Source organism: Notolepis coatsorum (genome assembly GCF_963971535.1).
Source record: "Notolepis coatsorum genome assembly, chromosome: 7".
In the NCBI taxonomy this organism is placed as follows: Eukaryota; Metazoa; Chordata; class Actinopteri; order Aulopiformes; family Paralepididae; genus Notolepis; species Notolepis coatsorum.
This window is the reverse complement of record NC_140171.1, coordinates 48,413,898-48,432,975: the sequence shown is the minus strand read 5'-3', so window position 1 is coordinate 48,432,975 and position 19,078 is coordinate 48,413,898. Positions and strand designations below refer to the sequence as shown.

General features: G+C 44.8%; 1 protein-coding gene across 3 annotated transcripts in view; it reads right to left on the bottom strand.

Annotated features, from left to right (window-relative positions):
- Positions 1–19,078, bottom strand: part of htt (huntingtin) — a gene marked incomplete at its 3' end in the record, with an annotated part of 160,495 nt that overhangs the window by 81,849 nt on the left and 59,568 nt on the right. For all 3 annotated transcript variants that reach the window (XM_084318190.1, XM_084318189.1, XM_084318188.1), the window contains 11 exons: positions 18,336–18,446; positions 18,010–18,087; positions 17,114–17,337; positions 16,918–16,996; positions 16,270–16,431; positions 10,085–10,140; positions 9,716–9,864; positions 5,976–6,112; positions 5,721–5,837; positions 4,030–4,152; positions 308–564 (listed from right to left, as the gene is read on the bottom strand). In XM_084318190.1, the coding sequence (XP_084174316.1) occupies positions 308–564; positions 4,030–4,152; positions 5,721–5,837; positions 5,976–6,112; positions 9,716–9,864; positions 10,085–10,140; positions 16,270–16,431; positions 16,918–16,996; positions 17,114–17,337; positions 18,010–18,087; positions 18,336–18,446 (1,493 nt within the window). The remainder of the gene's footprint in view (positions 1–307; positions 565–4,029; positions 4,153–5,720; positions 5,838–5,975; positions 6,113–9,715; positions 9,865–10,084; positions 10,141–16,269; positions 16,432–16,917; positions 16,997–17,113; positions 17,338–18,009; positions 18,088–18,335; positions 18,447–19,078) is intronic.

Here is a 19,078-nt window from a genome sequence, read left to right as displayed (position 1 = left end):
CAGAGAGGAGGTAGACAGAGAGGAAGGAGACAGAGAGGAGGGAGGGAGGGAGAGAAGAGGGAGGAAGGGAAGGAGATTGGGATGGATAGAGGGAGGATAGTAGGGAAATAAGAGAAATGGAGAGCGATAAAAAGTGGGGTGATAAGAGAACACAGACAAGAGGTTTAGAGGATCGGGTGGGGTTTTGTTTGGATCGGTGGGGTTTTCCAATCCTTCCATATTTCTTCTAAGACAACAGAACACGACTAAGTCCAGAATCAATACAGCTAGACGTTAACTAACCATCAACACCAAGACCTCCACTCACCTGGCGAAGGTCTCCTCCGGCTGGGGCCGTGGTGTCTCGCCATTGGCCTCCTGGTTACCGATGGCGACGGCGGGTGGGTCCTGGGGGGAGGGGCTGTTCTGATGGAGCCGTCGGATGGTGTGACAGGAGAGCAGGTGTGGGGAGAGGGACAGCTCATGAACGCGGGACAGGACGATGTCCTCCGTGGACTGGGAGATGAGCACCCGCAGCACGGCCAGGATGCCCGACACCCACAGCTGGACTGTACCTACCGACGCCTGGAGAGCAAATGCTTAATTTCATTCCCCAACCTTACACATTTTAAATCTTAGTTTGTTAGGGGAGATCAATGTGTTTTTGTAGGAAGAAATATATGATGAACAGAAATATATGATGAACAATCTATGAACCTGACCTATGACTGGACAATACATTATGCGTGTCATTTCTGTTTTTAATTTATTCCTCATCACAAATGTACAGGTGCATTGGCCATGTAAGAGAAGAACAGTGGGCTAACAAAGTGTGTGTGTGTGTGTGCGTGTGTGCGTGTAGCATGTATTATTTGTGTATATTAGGGGTGGAACGATTCACAAAAATCATGATTCAATTCATATCACGGTTTTGGGGTCACTGAAAAATGTCATTGCTAATTCAAATAGTATTTGGTAAAAAAGTGTAATTCAATGTATAAGCTGAAAGCATAAGGAACACATGACTGTCTATTATGGTGGCTCTCATAAGAAACGTTCTTTCTCATTCCGGTGAATGAGTTCCATCTCTCTAGACCTAGAAGTGCAGCCTATAGTGGACGTGTTGGATAATTATTTGACAATTCTGCCTCGTGTCTGTTACAGGTTTGGAAATGTCCTGGTGCTGAAGTGACTGAGATGCAGCCCAATGCTTTCCTTCAATGACATGACATGCTTTATCAGAAAATGTATCTTAGATGAAGATATAATGAAGATTAATGTGTGAAATATTTGGAAAACTGACTCTTCCAAATGGGTTCACATACTTTCAAGGAACACTGTATGTATGGAACCATCGCACAGGGAAGCCAATACCTTTAAGGCCCTGTCGGCAGGAACCAGCCTCACTCTGTGTGGAGTCCTATAGGCTGCAGCACACTGCTCAGTGCTGGAGCCATACCGTGACTACCACACACACACACACGCTGAAAGCATTATGGTGGATCTCAAGTGTTTGAAACGTTCTCTCATTCCGGTGAAAGAGTTCCAATCCCTCTGTCTAGACCTAGAAGTGCAGCCTATAGTGGACATGTTGCATAATTCTTTGCCAATTCTGCCTCGTGTCTGTTACAAGTTTGGAATTTACCAGTTGATGAAGTGACTACGCCTCTACTTCCTCAGGCGCCTAAGGAAGTTCCAAGTCAGTCAGAAGATCCTTAGGAACTTCTACTCATGTACAATAGAGAGCATCCTGACCGGCAACATCACCTCCTGGTTTGGGAATAGCACTGCACAAGACCGTAGCAGACTACAAAGAGTGACACGTTCAGCCGAACGCACAATTAGAGGGGGGCTTCCCACCCTCCAGAACATTTACAACAAGCGGTGCAAGGGGAAGGCTAAGAGAATTATTAAGGACTCGAGCCACCCGAACAACTGCCTCTTTGAACTGCTGCCGTCAGGCAAGAGATACCGGAGTCTTATGGCGAGCACAGAAAGACTCAGAAGGAGCTTCTATCCCCAGGCCATCAGGCTGCTAAACGAAAATAATCGCTAAACGAACAATAATCACTATGCAACAACCATCAAATGCACACAGCACACACACCCACACGCACACACTCACTCAAACAAACAACACACTGCAGCACCCACTCTCCACACTTTAGATCACACAAACACACTTACACTTTATATTTATTGATAAAGGATTTGCACTACAACTCGTACACCTACTGTGAATTGTACCTAAACTGCACCTCGTCCATTATGCCTTGCACTATATTGTATTGTATATTAGTACACTGCACAGTATTGTATATTGTATGGTAACTACGTCTACGAACATTGTACATATGTCAAAACTGAACACTGTGACCTCTTTTTTTTACTTCTAATTTTTACTATGTTTTTATTTCATACTTATCTTGTCATGCACAGTCTCTGGAGCGCAACAGTAAGAAGCATTTTGTACAAAAGTATTCTGTACTTCTGTATGACAACTATTAAAGAAACTTGAACTTGAACTTGAACTATGAGAGGAAATATTAATTACGACGTTATGTACTGAAATAAACTACCCGTGACTGCATTGGGCTGCATATAGTTAGCTATAAAATAACATTAAGAGTTTGATGATGGATTTTGCCCTGTCGGAATCTAAATGCAGAGGTAGTTTTGTGTAAATACATTGGGAAGAAGGAGTTGCTTTGGCCTTCCCGGATCTCTCCTTGTGCTGGTAATGGACAGGGGCGATGCAAACTGGCCCATAACGTTCAAATGTATTAATACACCAATACATTACGCAATTCTCAGTTCTCACACTCAGTCGCTGTTTAATCCATCTCCATCGTAAATCTCTAATGTGCCTAAACAGCAGACTTAAACAATGCTGGAGAATATTATGTGATATAGCTCATCCTGTCCACTAAACGCTACCAGTAGCCGAATAGCCATTTTCAAGAGAAACTGACACAGCTGCACTCACCACCTCGCCTGGTTTTGGATTAAAATGCAGCTGGCATGGGCGGCTGGGTAGCGCAGCGGACTAAGCACTCGCCTACCACTGCAGAGACTCAGATCGAATCCAGCTGTCAGTGGTACCTCCGGCTTGGTCAGTCGTCCCTACTAACACAATTGGCAGTGTTAGCGGGTGGGAAGCCAGTGGGGTATGTGTCCTGGTCGTTGTAAACTGTGACTCCTACTGGTCGGTCGGGGCGCCTGTTCAGCAGGGAGGGGATCTGGGGGAAATAGCGTGAACCTCTGCACGCGTTACGTTCCCCCAGTGAAACTCCTCGCTGTCGGGTGAAGAGAAGTGGCTGGCGACTCCACATGTATCAGAGGAGGCATGTGTGGTAGTTCTACACCCTCCCCAGGAAGGGAATTTGCATAACGACTAAATTGGGATGGGTGAAAAATACAGAAACGCAAAAATAAATTGAATTAAAAAAGAAAAAGATGCAGCTGGCATGAATTACTAATCCCATCCCAATTTAGTCGTTATGCCAATTCCCCCCTCCCCTTCCTGACAGCGAGGACTCTCACTGGGGGAGCGTAACGCGTGGGAGGCTCACACTACTTCCCCCAGTTCCCTCCCTCGCTCAGCAGGCGCCCTGACCGACCTGTAGGAGTTGCTGTTTACAACGACCAGGATACACACCCCGCCGGCTTCCCACCCGCTAACACTGCCAATTGGTTAGTATGGACGACCGACCAAGCCGGAGGTACCGCTGACAGCTGGATTCGATACCAGTGTCTCTACGGTGGTAGGCAGACGCTTAGTCCGCTGCGCTACCCAGCCGCCCACATGAATTACTAATGTTAACTGAACTTAGTATTCCTTGTTCTTAGTGTTGTATGACAGTAAACGGAAATAGTCAATGGTGAATTATACAAACAAAAACACTCAATACACAGCCCAATAGTGATGCATTAGGCTACAGCAAAGGCTTCCACAGTACCAAAGTAAAACGGTCTTGAGGTGCCACGAACCATTCCAACCCTAGTGTGTGTGTGTGTGTGTGTGTGTGTGTGTGTGTGTGTGTGTTCTACCATGGTAGCAGGGGTAGTGAACATGCTCCTCAGCAGCATGTCTACAGGCCTGAGGGAGGAAGGAGCCACCGTCTCAAACAGAGTGTTCAACACTCCCAGTGCCTCAGGAGAGTCCAGGTGCATCTGTGGAGGCACAGCACACAGTGAGGAAGTAATATCGGTGCATCATTAAGACATTCGGCGCCAGACCCGAGATAAGTCGGGTTAACTCGCCATGCGTTGGACGCCAGACCCGAGATATCTCGGGTTTTGGTCGTTTTTTCAATCAATATTCTTATTCATTATTTATCCACTGACCTCGGTGTTGTCATAGGAAAGGATTTTGAGATCGCCAAAGTGCAATACCGGCCGCATCCTGCCAGATGGCAGTGTCGCCCACCCTTTGAAACCTTATATCTAACCCCGTGTCACACTCAAATCCCTCCGGGCGCTATATTTAGACAGAGCCGAGTAAATCGCTTCATCCGACCACTTCGAAACGCATCTGGCACACTCGATCCATAAGTTGTGCCAAATTATGTCCGGGACCAGATGGACACAAATACTGGAAATCGCGATCAGACAATTGGAATATTCTTTTTGGAATACCCCTGGCCAAAGGTAAGGACTATCCGACATCAATTTCAGCTTGATCCAACAATGTTTTCATATCGATCCAGCTGATCAGAGTCTGTAGTGTTCAACACGAATGCCGTTACTGGCCATCAAAGCATAAAAAAACGACCCCCCCCTCCCCCCTTCATGCATTCATGATGAAACATAATGCCTATTATATACATTTGATTTGGAAATAGTAGCGTGTCCAGGCAAGAAACGCCAACGCTTATAGTAGAATACACGTAGCGCCCTATAACTCAGCGTTTCAAGAATGATCCCAGATCACTCCTAAACTATACTTATATTCACCACGGGATAACGCGCAACCGTATGCATGAAAAAATTATCTCTTTTTTGCATGTTTGATGAAAGAAAGTCACTGTCAAATGAATATTGTATTGTCTCCATAGCTATAATATAGAATATAGATATAGCTTAAACATAGTGATGCACAGTGAAAATATGTTATGGAAACGGGGCACGTTAGCCACAAGGACCAGACTAATCCCTGGCGCTGAATGTGTTAAGAAAGTATCTACTAGGGCTGACCCCGATTAGTCGAATGGTCAACTAATCGATCAAAAGGAGCTGTAGTCGACTGCAAACCTATTGAGAGGTCTAGAAGCATGGCTAACGCGAATGGCGCACATACCAGCGAGGCTAACTGCCTAAGAAAACGGGCACAGAGGCACTGAAAGAGGATTTCACCCGTCTAATGAACACACTAGACTAGACAAATATCAAGATGTATCCATCAGTAGACCAATTGCATGCTTTCGCAGAGGACAAGGAGCCTTCAGTCGACTCCTTCAGACATTAAGCACCCCACACAGCCCAAATGGAATGATACAATTTTTTTTTTTTCTTTTTTTTTAGGAAATAATTTTCTCTTTTTTGCATTCAGGGGGGTAGTCAACTACCAGTCGACTATCTGCAAATTTAAGCCAATCAAAGTCAACTATCCAAATCCTTAGTCGGGGACAGCCCTAGTATCTATGTTCTATACATAACAGTTTTCAACTCGTACGAAACCCCCCCAAAACAGCACAAGCCCAGATCCAACAGCTTCCAGCACACTGGTTGATGGTACATACCTGCTGCTTGGAGATCATAGGCAGGATGACATCAGCAATCTGCCTGGATAGTCTCTTCCACTTGTCCTCGTTCTCCTTGTGACACTGCTGTAGTACCAGGATGAACATCTCCAGCACCTGCAACACACACAAGTAATTAAGTCCAATGGTATCCATCCTACCAGCATAGTATCCAGAGATACTACCCAAACAAGACCTTTTCATTTCGCTATTCGGTGCCCTCTCCCATGTGTGTGTGTGTGTGTGTGTGCACACCTGGTGGTACTGTATGAGCCTCAGTAGCATGGAGACCACCACCTCTTTCTGTGTCTCCAGCTCCTTGCCTGCATCTGCCTTGTTGGAGCCTCTCAACACAAACAGGTCATGGACTATTGGCTGCAGGGCTGGGATCGCTGTAGAGAGGAGGTGAAAGTTATTCTCATTTTCAGTCTGTGTATGTAGCCCAAATGAGTGCTATAAAGACACCCTGAGGTGCTCTAATCCAGGGGCTTGTAGTAGTAAATCAAATAGTATATTTGGATAAGTTTGACCATTTCTCAAAAACAGAAAATCATTATTTAAAAAATACAGAAAAGGATCACCAAGTTACCATTTCTCAAGAAATATAAATAAATACAGAAAATAAGCACTCGTTCATTTCTAGCTCAATGCGAGGTCTGCTGCTGCTGCTGGCTAATAATACGGTCAATACATGGGGAGATCTTTGACAAGGCAACACGCATGTCATCCTCAAGGCTCAACTTGGCCCTATATTTTGTTTTCAGAGCCGTCATGGATGAAAAGCCAGCTTCACACAGATATGTGGTGCTGAATGGTATCAACACCTTAACTGCTGCATCATGAGATACTTGGTACTCAGCACCACACTCAGACCAAAATGTTTCCAGGGGCACTACACTGAAACGAGCTCTCCAGGTGGTATCAGATGAGATTTCAATGAGTTCTTCCAAGAGTTTGGATGGAGATGTGTCAGGAAGCTTAGTCTCAATGTTCTCTGTAAAGGGGTTCTTTATCCAGAGTAACTTGGTGACCCTTTGTGTTTAATAATGATTCAGTTTTTGAGAAATGGTCAAACTTATCCAAATATGCTATTTTCATGGAAAACAGTGCAGCTGCAACATATAGCACTTTAATGATCATTTTCTGTAATTCTATTTACGGTAAAATAATAATAATAAAAAATTGGGAAATCTCAAGGCACCCCTGGCAGCTCTCTGAGGCACCCTAGTGGGCCGCGGCACCCCTGTTGAGAACCGCTGCTCTAATCCATAAGGAACTTAAACAATAACTAGAAATGCTGGGTTCCTCATTCAGGACCATCTTTCCTGGTAAAACAGTCGAGGAATAGTCTTCTGTGAAATTGACACTCCCTTCACCATGCATAATGATAGGTATGGTGTTATAATGGTGGATGACAATGTGACTTAACACACCACTTCAAAATGTTGTTTTGGCCAGAAAATACACCCTTTTTTATCAACTTTTGATATGCTGGTCCAGAAAATATTCTTCCAGTGGACTACTGATTCATTTTGAATAGACATGCAAGTCTAAACTTGATAGTTTTGGCCACAAGAAGAGGTGTGTTATTCACATTGTAATTCACCATTATAACACCATACCTATCATTATGCATGGTGATGGGAGTGTCATTTATGTGGGCTGCTTTTTTGCCTCTGGTCCTGGTGACCTTGTCATTACGAGGAAATCTGTGAATTCTATGTTTTTACTTTCAAATTCTATGGAGGAATGACATCTGCTCCATGACCTGTAGCTAGGGATGCCCCGATCACGTTTTTTGCCACCGATACCGATCACCGATCGTTGTGAGTTATATCGGCCGATACCGATCCGATACCGATTATTTTATATAAATTTCTTTTTTATATAAAATATATATACCGGTATTATATAATTAGACTTGTACTTGTATTATCTGCGAGACATCGCCACCACGCAACAAGTCAAAATGCTCGCTATCTGCAAACAGCTCCACTGTCTGTGTGTACTAGTAGCCTCCAGCTACGGCCAGGATTCTCCAGCGCTGCAGCTGGACCCTCCGGCGCTGCAGCTGGACCCTAGTATTGGTATAACGTTAAATCACATTCAGCAAGTCCTCAGCTCGAATATGCATCGAGTCAATGTTATAAGACATTGATATCAGGAGCTATCTGTAGCTACTGCTAGCCGGATATATAACGTTAAGACGACGCCTCAGTGAACTATTTAGTTGAATGGGACATTTCGTTTTGAACAGTGAACTAACGTCAGCTAACGCGAGCTAACGGAGGTATCAACATGCACTACAAGACTTGCTGTAGCATTTGTTGATATCAGGAGCTATCAGTAGCTAGCCGGCTAAATACCGTTAGACAATGCCTACTAAAAGTGAATAGTTGACTGGGTAATTTTGTTTAAACAGTAACGATAGCTAGGTACTGTAGCTAACGTTAGCTCAGGTCGAATGCACTATAGACTGAGCAGAGGAGCCTCCTCCTCTGTGTTTACAAACTGTACACGGGTGCGGGCGGGGCTAGGGAGGAGGAGCAGCGGCAGTTTGCAGGTCCTGTGTGTCTGAGACAGACCGCGAGTGAGATCTCCGCTTGATCGGTTTCCGCGATCGGCGAATATGACTCATTATCGGAATTCACCGATCGCATATTTATACTGATTATCGGCCGATAACGATCGGTGGCCGATCGATCGGGGCATCCCTACCTGTAGCCATGCCAAAGGAGCAGCAAGGCAACTATTCTAAATATTCAAGCAGAAATACATAATAGTGGTTAAATGAGAAGACATGTAGCATTATGGATGGTCTGAGGTGACACTGGGACCTTTGGGACACTTTGAAAAACTGAGTTCTTCATGCAGCACTAAAATGTCAGTGAATTGAGAGAGTTCAATGATGAAGACTAACCTAAATCCATCAAAGCACATACAAGAGACTAGTATTCAGCTCTAGGAAAGGTCTGGGAAAGGTTTAGTTGAAGCCATTGGTGTCAGCAACTGCTGGATCCCAAGGCTTCACATACTTATGCACACAAGGATATTTCAAGTTGAATCATTGTATTTAGTAAATAATCCAAATATATTCAAACTATGTGTTTTCCTTCAATCATGACATGCGTTATCAGAAAATGTATCTTAGATGAAGATATAATAAAGATTAATGTGTGAAATATTTGGAAAACTGACTTTTCCAAAGGGGTTCACATACTTTCAAGGAACAGTGTATGTATGGAACCATCGCACAGGGAAGCCAATACCTTTAAGGCCCTGTCGGCAGGAACCAGCCTCACTCTGTGTGGAGTCCTATAGGCTGCAGCACACTGCTCAGTGCTGGAGCCATACCGTGACTACCACACACATTGCCTCCAATGATATGCTGAAGAGGCAGCAACCAAACAGTCATTCACCAGGACCAGTGGTGCAGTGCTCATGGGACGCGGTAGCACGCCGTTCCACCTCCTTTCTGAGCAGAAGCATGTGCACGCACATGCACGGATGTGCACACGCACACAAAAATGCTTTCAACTCGACTCGTGTGCTAAGCATCCACCTGGCTACTTTGCATAACAATAGCACTGAAGTGTCTCTCGCTGTGTGCTGCCTTGTTCCTCTTTATCTGTGGTCTTTCTACCGTTTGTTTAGTCTACTCTCACTTCTAAATCGTGTGTGTTCTTCCTCTCTCTTCTTCCCCCTCTGTCTCTTTTCCCCTCTCTCTTTATCCCCGCTGCTTTATTCCTGCTACCTTTTTCAGCTTCTCTATTTCAAGAAAATATTTACAAAAACTAAACTAAAACTAGTCATTTCCTATACAAACATGTTTCCTACTATTTATGCACATAATAATCATCCTTTCAGTACTGTATTGTTTGCACTTTTACATTTGCACTCTGGTTAGATGACAAACTTATGTTCGCTGTACTGTACTGACAATACATTTGTATTTAATCTAATCTAATAATCGAATGCGTGTGCATGTGTCTCACCATGCGTGACGGCCTTCCTGCCGCTGGCCATGATGCCGTCACACAGCTGGATGATCTTGGGGATGCCGATGATCTGCTTGGAGTGGTAGCGCTCGTACGACAACAACACCAGGAAGAAGAAGATGTTTGGAATGATGGCCTCCGAATCCCTGGGGGAGAGGAGAAAGAAACTCTCTTGAGTTCCCATGAAGAACGCTCTTACAGTATAGTTTCCTTTTTTAGAAGTAAGTACCGGTAAATGAATCTGCTGATATACAAGGCGCACGTGTGCAATGACTCTTATAATATGGCGGGGAGTAGAAGATGTCGTGTCACTTTCTAATATGTGCTTTGTTTCACTCTGTTATGGAGAGAGAAAACACAACGTACCTGAACTGACCCACTTCAATGTACTCAAACTGCTTCAGGACAAAACCTATGAACACCTGAAACAGGGAGAAAGCTGGAGTTAGGCAGTGGACAAAATCACAAGTGTGCATGTGTATGTGTGTGTGTGTGTGTGTGTGTGTGTGTGTGTGTGTGTGTGTGTGTGTGTGTCAGGGTTCCTGCAGGTTTCAACAAGTTAAGACGTTTTTAATCTTGTTGCATTTAGAATTTTTTTGGGAGAGTCTGGGGATGGTGTAGAACTACCACATGCCTCCTCCGATACATGTGGAGTTGCCAGACGATTATTTTCACCTGACAGCGAGGAGTTTTACTGGGGGAAAGTAACTCGCTCGGAGGTTCACACTATTTCCCCCAGATCCCCTCCCCGCTGAACAGGCGCCCCTGACCAGTAGGAGTCGCAGTTTACAACGACCAGGACACGTACCCCACCGGCTTCCCACCCGCTAACACTGCCAAAGAGTCTCTGCGGTGGTAGGCAAGTGCTTAGTCCACTGCGCTACCCAGCCGCCCGATATTGTTGCATTTATGAATAAAAAGATTAAGATTACCCAAAATGTTAGAAAGGTTGCTGTGAAGGGCGGTTAGGTGGCGTAGCGGAGATTGCGTTCGTCACCAACCCCGGAGCTGTGAGCTGGATTCGCCTGTTCGAATCCAGCTCACAGCTCCGGGGTTGTCACCAGCTTGGCTGGCCGTTCACACTAATACAATTGGCTGTATTAGAGGGTGGGAGAAGCTGGCGGGGTGGGTTGTTGTAAACAGCGACTCCTACAGTTCGGTTGGGGCGCCTGCTAAGCGCGGATAGGACCTGAGTGGGATAGTGTGATCCTTCCACACGCTACGCCCTCTCAGGGAGGATCCGCGCTGCCAGGTGAAAAGAAGCAGTTGATTGGCTGGACGTGTGTCGGAGGAAGCACGTGATAGCCTCCACTCTCCCAGATGATCTGACTGTGGGGGGTAAGTGCGCAGCGACCAGGAAGGGGATTGGGAATTGGCATACGACCAACATTGGGATGGGAGAAAATCGGAGGAAGATGGAGGGGGAAAAAGATTAAAAAAAAAAAAAAAAAAAAAAAAAAAAGTGAAAATTATGAATAAATCCCTTTAATCACTATCCCCCTGGATATCAACAAAATCAAGTCATCCCCCTGGATATCAACAAAATCAAGTCATTTCAAATATCCAATCGGCTTCCTCTGAAATATTGCATAATACACATGAGTTACTCTGATTGGCCCACCAGTCACATCTAGCTACTCTGAATGGCCCATCAGTCAATCCCACTATGTCTGATTGGCCCATCAGTCACATGTAGCTGAGAGGACACAGTGGTCCCAAAGGTTCTTACAAGCACCATTTGGGCTTTGAGGCACCCAAGGTACTTGAGGGAACCCAGGGAATCTTAGAGGAAATTCCAATTTTTACAGTGTATATAATAGTGTCTAGCATAGCTGTCAACCCTACCGTTTTTCCAGGGATTCTCCTGTTTTTTCAACCTTCTTCACGCCCTGTTCACGGTTCACGGAATTGGCACGTATTTTGTACTTATTTATTTTTACAAAATGGCTGCAATTCCCCTCCGTGACGACAGGTGGCAGCAGTGTAAAGTATGCCGAGCTGATTTCAATGTCTCACACGGTGGAAAACACGACGTCAGCGAATATTATGTGTTTAGAATATGTTGCGACGGTCGGATTGTTATTAAAAACGGAGGGATACTACTAGCTATGATGTGTAGGAGTTGGCGAATATGAATTGATTGCTTTAAAAACGAAGAGAAATGTCATATTTACGCCGTTTAAAATGGGATGGCGGACGAAAATCTTCGGCTTTGGCTTAACGTGTGACGTTAGATTCAATTTACGTGCGGGGAAGTGGTTTACCTAAGGATTAATGACATGAACTAAGGTTGGGTGAGAGGTGTGAATGTAACTGTGAAAGCAGATTTAAAAAAAATCGAGCTGTTTGGCATATAATGAGGAAGGTTGCCGATAAGAATGAACGTTTTTTACTTCCTGTTTTGGATGACTGGGGAGTTTGGTTGAATATCGACGTCTCTCATTGGTCTGTGTGGTATGACTGAACAATGTGACCGCCCATTGGCTTAGATGAATGAATGACGTCAGCAGAATAGTGACATGCTGCACTGGTTTGCGTGAAAGCAAGTCAGATAAAGTTTGGATGAATATTTTGTGACTGTTGATATGAATGAAGAAATATGTTTATCTCTCGTGGTATGTGAAGAATGATTGTTTACAGTTAAGATGTGATGTGAGAGTGTCTGGCTGTGGAAGAGTGCAATAGATGTATAAATGAGGGAATTCCGTTTTCACCACAAGGTGGGAGCAAATCAATTACAATGGCTTGTTTTTAGCAGAGAAGGACTTCTTCCCCCATTTTCAATTCATCATAACATTTACAGTAAAATCAAATACATTTACAGATTACAACCTTTATTTAATGGTTAATATTTTGATAAAAGGTAATTTACTGTATTTTTACAGCATTTACACTTAAAGTAGGAACACAAAAGTAATCTGTAAAATAATAAAGTGCATTTCCCGTGAAAAAAGATTTACAGTTTACCCTTAAAGGTGCTATGCATTATAAATGTCATTTTTCAGTCTCTAGCATTGTATTATAGTAATAGGAGTTCGTATCAATGTGTTTTTGGGCCTAAATACTATATTGGCGAATTCCTCAGCTACAGCCCATCCCCTCTTTGCCTCTAGTAAATCAGGTCATGTTGATTTGACGACCTGGTGCACGTCACAGGGCGCTGTTTATAGCGCACGGTGATGTGATTGGCTCTGTGGTTTTAGTAATGCCCGCCTCCATTCTTGCTACCTGCAGGGTGGAAGGTTTGTCCAGAAGATCACTAATCAGCTGAAGCCTGATGCGGTTCCCTCGGTCTTCGACAGACAGACCGGCGTTAGCTCTCGGGACTCGGGAGCGATCGCTAGCTACTTAGCACCAGCCGGGGCCGGCGTTAGCAACCGGGAGCGTCGTTGAGCATTCAGCCTGCTGGCTACCTAGATCCACTTCAACCAGCGTCGCGGAGCATTCAGCCTGCTGGCTACACAGCTTGTCGGTGTGCTAATAGCCTCTGCAAGCTAACGGTAGCTGGCTCCAGGCTATTAGCACATCGACAAGCTGCTGGAGCTCCCGACGCTCGGCTGGTTGAAGTGGATCTAGGTAGCCAGCAGGCTGAATGCTCCGCGACGCTCCCGGTTGCTATCATGTGCAGGTCCTCTTCTCAGACCTGTGTGGCAAAGCACTGCACACGCATCATGCAAGCTACACATCGCTGCATGTTGATCAATGGTGGCCCACTCGGTGCATCACAGTGGGCTACTATTGTGCTAACAACAACCGCGGTGTCCGGCTTGTCGGCAGGCATGAGTGCTCGATTTGGGGTGGTTCTCTCCTCCTTGTGTGCCCCCGTTCTCGCGGGTGTCCTGCCGGGGAGCTTGTGGACGCGACAACAGCGGCGGCCGTAGCGTTAGTTAGCTCATAGCTATTGTGTACCACTAGCGTTACGGCGGGCTCGAGCACCCTACGGCTGCCGCCGTTGTCGCGTCCATGGGCTCCCCGGCAGGGTACCCGTGGGGACGGGGGTGTACAGAGAGGAGATAACCATTTTGTGTCGGGCGTGCATGCCGGCCAGCGAGCCGGACGTCGGGATATGTTGTTAGCACAATAGCTACCAAGCTAAGCTATGTTAGCTTCTAACGGTGTATACACAATATGTACAACGACACAATGATTTACATTATTACAAATATGGTAACGTGGTTGTGGCTTTTACAAATAGTGGTAACATATATATAGATAGACAGTACTGCTACATCTCTATATTTATGACCTACCATATTTGTATTGCTACAGTACTGCTCAGTACTGCTATGATGGAGACCAGAGAAAGACTTTCGTCTTGTTTACATCAGGGTCCCCCAATTTCAATTCATGGTAACATATTATATATATATAGATAGACAGTACTGCTACATCTCTATATTTATGACATACCATATTTGTATGTAACCTGAAACCTAATCTCTGACGGGGAGATGGGCGGAGCTATTTGGTGGGTGGCTGTCACTCAAAGCATTCTGCCAGAATGGGTGGAGCCAAGCCACTAATAGCCTGCTTTCATGAGGCTGAAAAATGCTGGTTTTGAGTACAAGATTAGAAATATAAAACAATGATTATTTTTGGAATAAAAATTACAGATGTGTTACATAGACTCACAGGAAGTGTGTAAAGTTGCCCAAATAGTGCTAGGAATAGCAGTGCATAACCCCTTTAAACGAATGGCTGGGTACATACAGGTTTTGACCAGCAGATGGCAAGCGACGAGGCAGCTCCATTGGGAGGGGGCGGGGCCGAGTGGGAGGGGGCGGGGCCGAGGGGGCGGGGCTAAAATGTACACGTTGTCTCCTGCCTATGTTGACAGCTATGGTGTCTAGTGAACAAAAGGCCACGCCCCCTCAGCCTAAAGAGAGTTGGCTGTGCTCAGAGAGGGCGACCTAAAACACATAACAAATCAAAGCTGAAAACATTATACTCATGACATTAACATTAATAGTCCACAATAGAAATGTCTGAATTAAAACATCATTGTGCTGGATCTTTAAGACTTTTAACACTTTGATTGCCAGCGTGGCGTGCACTATTTATCGTTGGATGCCACCACCCACTTCAATGATAGCGCTCTAAACGCATAATCTCTGTCTTAAATTATGGCTATGTGTCTAATCTGCCCGTCGTTTATCAATGACTTGTTTGCAGTCAACATTGTCGAGACGGATATATATATATATATATATATATTTTTTTTTTAATATAATCGGTTCATTTCAGTTTTATAGCATTTTGAAAAGCCCTCGTTTTTCAGGAAAATATATAGATTCCGTGATAATCGCCCTTTACTGGAATATTCTGGCATACACAAAAAACTTTGTAATTTTTCAGCCTATTTATGAATAGTTCTCAAATAAACCCTAGATTATCGATAGTATGTGTACTTATGCACGCTAGAGAAGCGATCTGAAAAATATATTCTCTCATTTCCTGATCAGCGCGCACACACACACACACAGGGCACACGTTGATATATAGGTCAAAATAGATTCGATTACCCCAAGACTGGTCAAATAAATTGCTTACCTCATATGAGATGTTCTCCAAAAAGATTATTCCAATTCCTGATCGCCATTCCAAATATCGATCACGTTTATTGATTCAGCGTTGGGTACTGGAAATACATAATCCACGCTGTTCTGAGGGTCGGCGATGAACTTGGGTCTCTTCAGATGCCTCGCCGGAGAGTAACATGAGGAGGCTGCTACTTACAAATATTTCTTCCCCATAAAATTACAAGAGTTAAAGATTTTAACAATTGTGATTGTGCCACACTAGCAGAATCTCTCTTTACCTCAGGCTCCGACTGATGCTAGCTCAAGCTTGGTTGCTAGGCAAGAGGGCGCAGTTGCTAGCTGGCTGTTCTCTGATTAAGTTCTCTGCAAAGTTCTGTTAAGTTAGTGATTATTGGTTCCATTTTGATTAATTTCCATATAACTGTTGGAGGGGGGAACTCATGGGCTAATATCGTACTGCTTACTCCGACATTTCCCCCCAAACACATTTAAACGCGATACAGAGAAGTTATAGCAAAAAAGAAAAGCCAGGGGGAACCATGAAATCTGTATTAAAGTCTCCATATGACTATATATATATATTTGTATGGAACCATCGCACAGGGAAGCCAATACCTTTAAGGCCCTGTCGGCAGGAACCAGCTTCACTCTGTGTGGAGTCCTATAGGCTGCAGCACACTGCTCAGTGCTGGAGCCATACCGTGACTACCACACACACACACACACAAACTACAAGGTCAGAACACAGAGCTGGGTAGTAGATACTGTCATTAGGGAAGCACTGATACAGAGTCCTGAACTTGTAGTTATTGGCTGATACAGAGGAGCACCAATCAGATCCATTGCTTTTACTGAACATTATTGACTTTATGGCAAAAATATCAAAAATAATATTTAAGACCATTTTAAGACTTTGTAAGGCCTAAAACTATTAATATAATGTACGAAGACCCACAGGAACTGTGTGCATGTGCGTGCGTGTGCGTGTGTGTGTGTGTGTGTGTGAAAGACCTGGTCAGAGTCCAGCAGGCAGTAGTTGACTCTCAGCTGAACAAGCTGAGCGAGCAGGTCCAGGACCTGTCTCTGCAGAGCCACAGAGGTGCTGGTGGTGTACTGCTTCAGCGCCTTGATCACCAGCGGCTCAAACAGACGGATATGGTTGTGGATGACGTTCTGGACACAACAGACATGGTTACAGTGCCTTCAGACTGGACCGGATGGAACAAATATAGTATCTGGTAGGGTTCATCTTGTTATAAAGTACTAGATCTGAACAAATACCTGGTAGGGTTCATCTTGTTATAAAGTACTAGATCTGAACAAATACCTGGTAGGGTTCATCTTGTTATAAAGTACTAAATTAGATCTGAACAAATACCTGGTAGGGTTCATCTTGTTATAAAGTACTAAACTAGATCTGAACAAATACCTGGTTTGATTGATTGAAAACTTTATTAACAGATTGCAGAATGAGTACAATACAGTAGAGCTCAATACACACAATTGTTAAGGGGATGCAGACCAGAGAAAGACTTTCGTCTTGTTTACATCAGGGTCCCCCATTTTCAATTCATCAGGAGTGGTAGGGTGAAACTTCTAATAAAGTATTAAATTAGACGTCATTCTCTTTGAAAAGAGCAGAAGCTTCTGACTTTGTACCTTGTCTCCTCTGTGACGGGTCACGTTTGAGATGCTGGACCTCAGTTGGACGGACACCTTCTGCATTACATCAAACCACCTGGGGCAAAGACAATAGTTAAACAGAGAGTGTGTGTGTGTGTGTGTGTGTGTGTGTGTGTGTGTGTGTGTGTGTGTGTGTGTGTGTGTGTGTGTCTTGTGTATATTTTCCACCCACCCAGAGGGGTCCTGCTCCTGCTCAGCCTGCACCATGTTGCGGAGGCTGGCGTCCGCCAGGGCCTGGGTGAAGTGTGTGTAAGGGGCCATGAAGCAGTAGTGGTAGAGGCCCGGCCGCAGGCTGGACGAGCCCAGGCGGAGGGCCTTGCCCTGGGAGCGGCTAGGCCCACTCAGAGCGCCTTCGTACTGGGACGCCAGGTTGGTGCCAAACAGAGTCTTCAGCAACTAGGAGAGAAAGAACAAGTCTTCAGCAACTAGGAGAGAAAGAACAAGTCTTCAGCAACTAGGAAAGAAAGAACAAGTGTTCAACTACTAGGAGAGAAGGCACAAGAGTTCAACTACTAGGAGAGACAGAACAAGTGTTCAACTACTAGGAGAGAAGGCACAAGTGTTCAACTACTAGGAGAGACAGAACAAGTGTTCAACTACTAGGAGAGACAGAACAAGTGTTCAACTACTAGGAGAGACAGAACAAGTGTTCAACTACTAGGAGAGACAGAACAAGTGTTCAACTACTAGGAGAGACAGAACAAGTGTTCAACTACTAGGAGATACAGAACAAGTGTTCAACTACTAGGAGAGAAGGCACAAGTGTTCAACTACTAGGAGAGAAGGAACATGTGATGTCACCTCCTCTCTAAAAGCCAAGGGAAACCCTGACATCTGTATCAGTGTCCAAGTGACTATATATACAGTACATATACCGGTATGTATGGAACCATCGCACAGGGAAGCCAATGCCTTTAAGGCCCTGTCGGCAGGAACCAGCCTCACTCTGTGTGGAGTCCTATAGGCTGCAGCACACTGCTCAGTGCTGGAGCCATACCGTGACTACCACACACACACACACACACACACACACACACACACACACACACACACACACACAATACTAACCTGCTGTACGCAGACAGTGGCCATGGTTGGTTCTCTGGAGAAGCAGGACTTGAGGTATCCCAGGATCTCCTCTACACACTGACACAGACAATACAGCAAGTCATTCATCACACAACGCACAGTCAATTGGATCAATACACCGCTTTTGTTTCTCGATCGGGTTTTATTCACATCCTGAAGCAAAATCAATGTGCTAAAAGTCATGTACCCCTGCTACCTCCATCCATCCATCGAATCCATGTCAAATGTCACAACAACAAAAGGCGTTCAAGCGTGTTTAGATTAGTACACAAATACCTACAAGAAAGTGAGAAAAGTGTGATTACCTTGCCGATGTCATGGAGTGTAGCCAGCTCCAACAGCTGAGACAGCACGTCCAGGGTGGAGCGCAGGAAGCCTCCGAACTTCTCCTGGCTGTTGTGGAGATCCAGCGTCACCTGGAGCCGACACAACACACACCAAGCATGGTCAGCTACTCTCTCCCAAAGCCATAGGAATAACATGTATGAATTCTGACAATGGGTGTTGTTCCCCTTTAGAATGTGTGTGTGTGTGTGTGTGTGTGTGTGTGTGTGTGTGTGTGTGTGTGTGTGCGTGTGTGTGTGAATGTCTGCATATCTAATGTGCAGACAGTTCAGAAGTGTCAGTGTGTGTGCGTATGTGTGTGTGTGTGTGTGTGTGTACCGTAATTCCTCTAATAGTAACCCCGGCTTGTATTTGTTTCAACTGTAGCGGGTACCAGGCTTGTATTAGGAGGAGGCATGTATAAGAGAGAGGCCTATATTTCTAATTTTCAAACAGATCATAATGAATAAATCAACATTTTGTGTCAGTTTGAACCCAGTAAAATGGACTGGGTTCATTTATTGAAACCAAGTACTGTATGAAATAGTAAACAGTGCAATTACAGGTAGTCACTGGCATGGCCGCCTAGTTATAGTTGAAAGTGGGGGTGCAAGATTTTTTTTTATTCTTTTTTTTTTTGCAGGGGGTGGTTTGGAGGGGGTCCGGCACGACCCCCTCCACGGCAGATTTTTTTACATTTAATGAACACCTGTATGTGCAATTT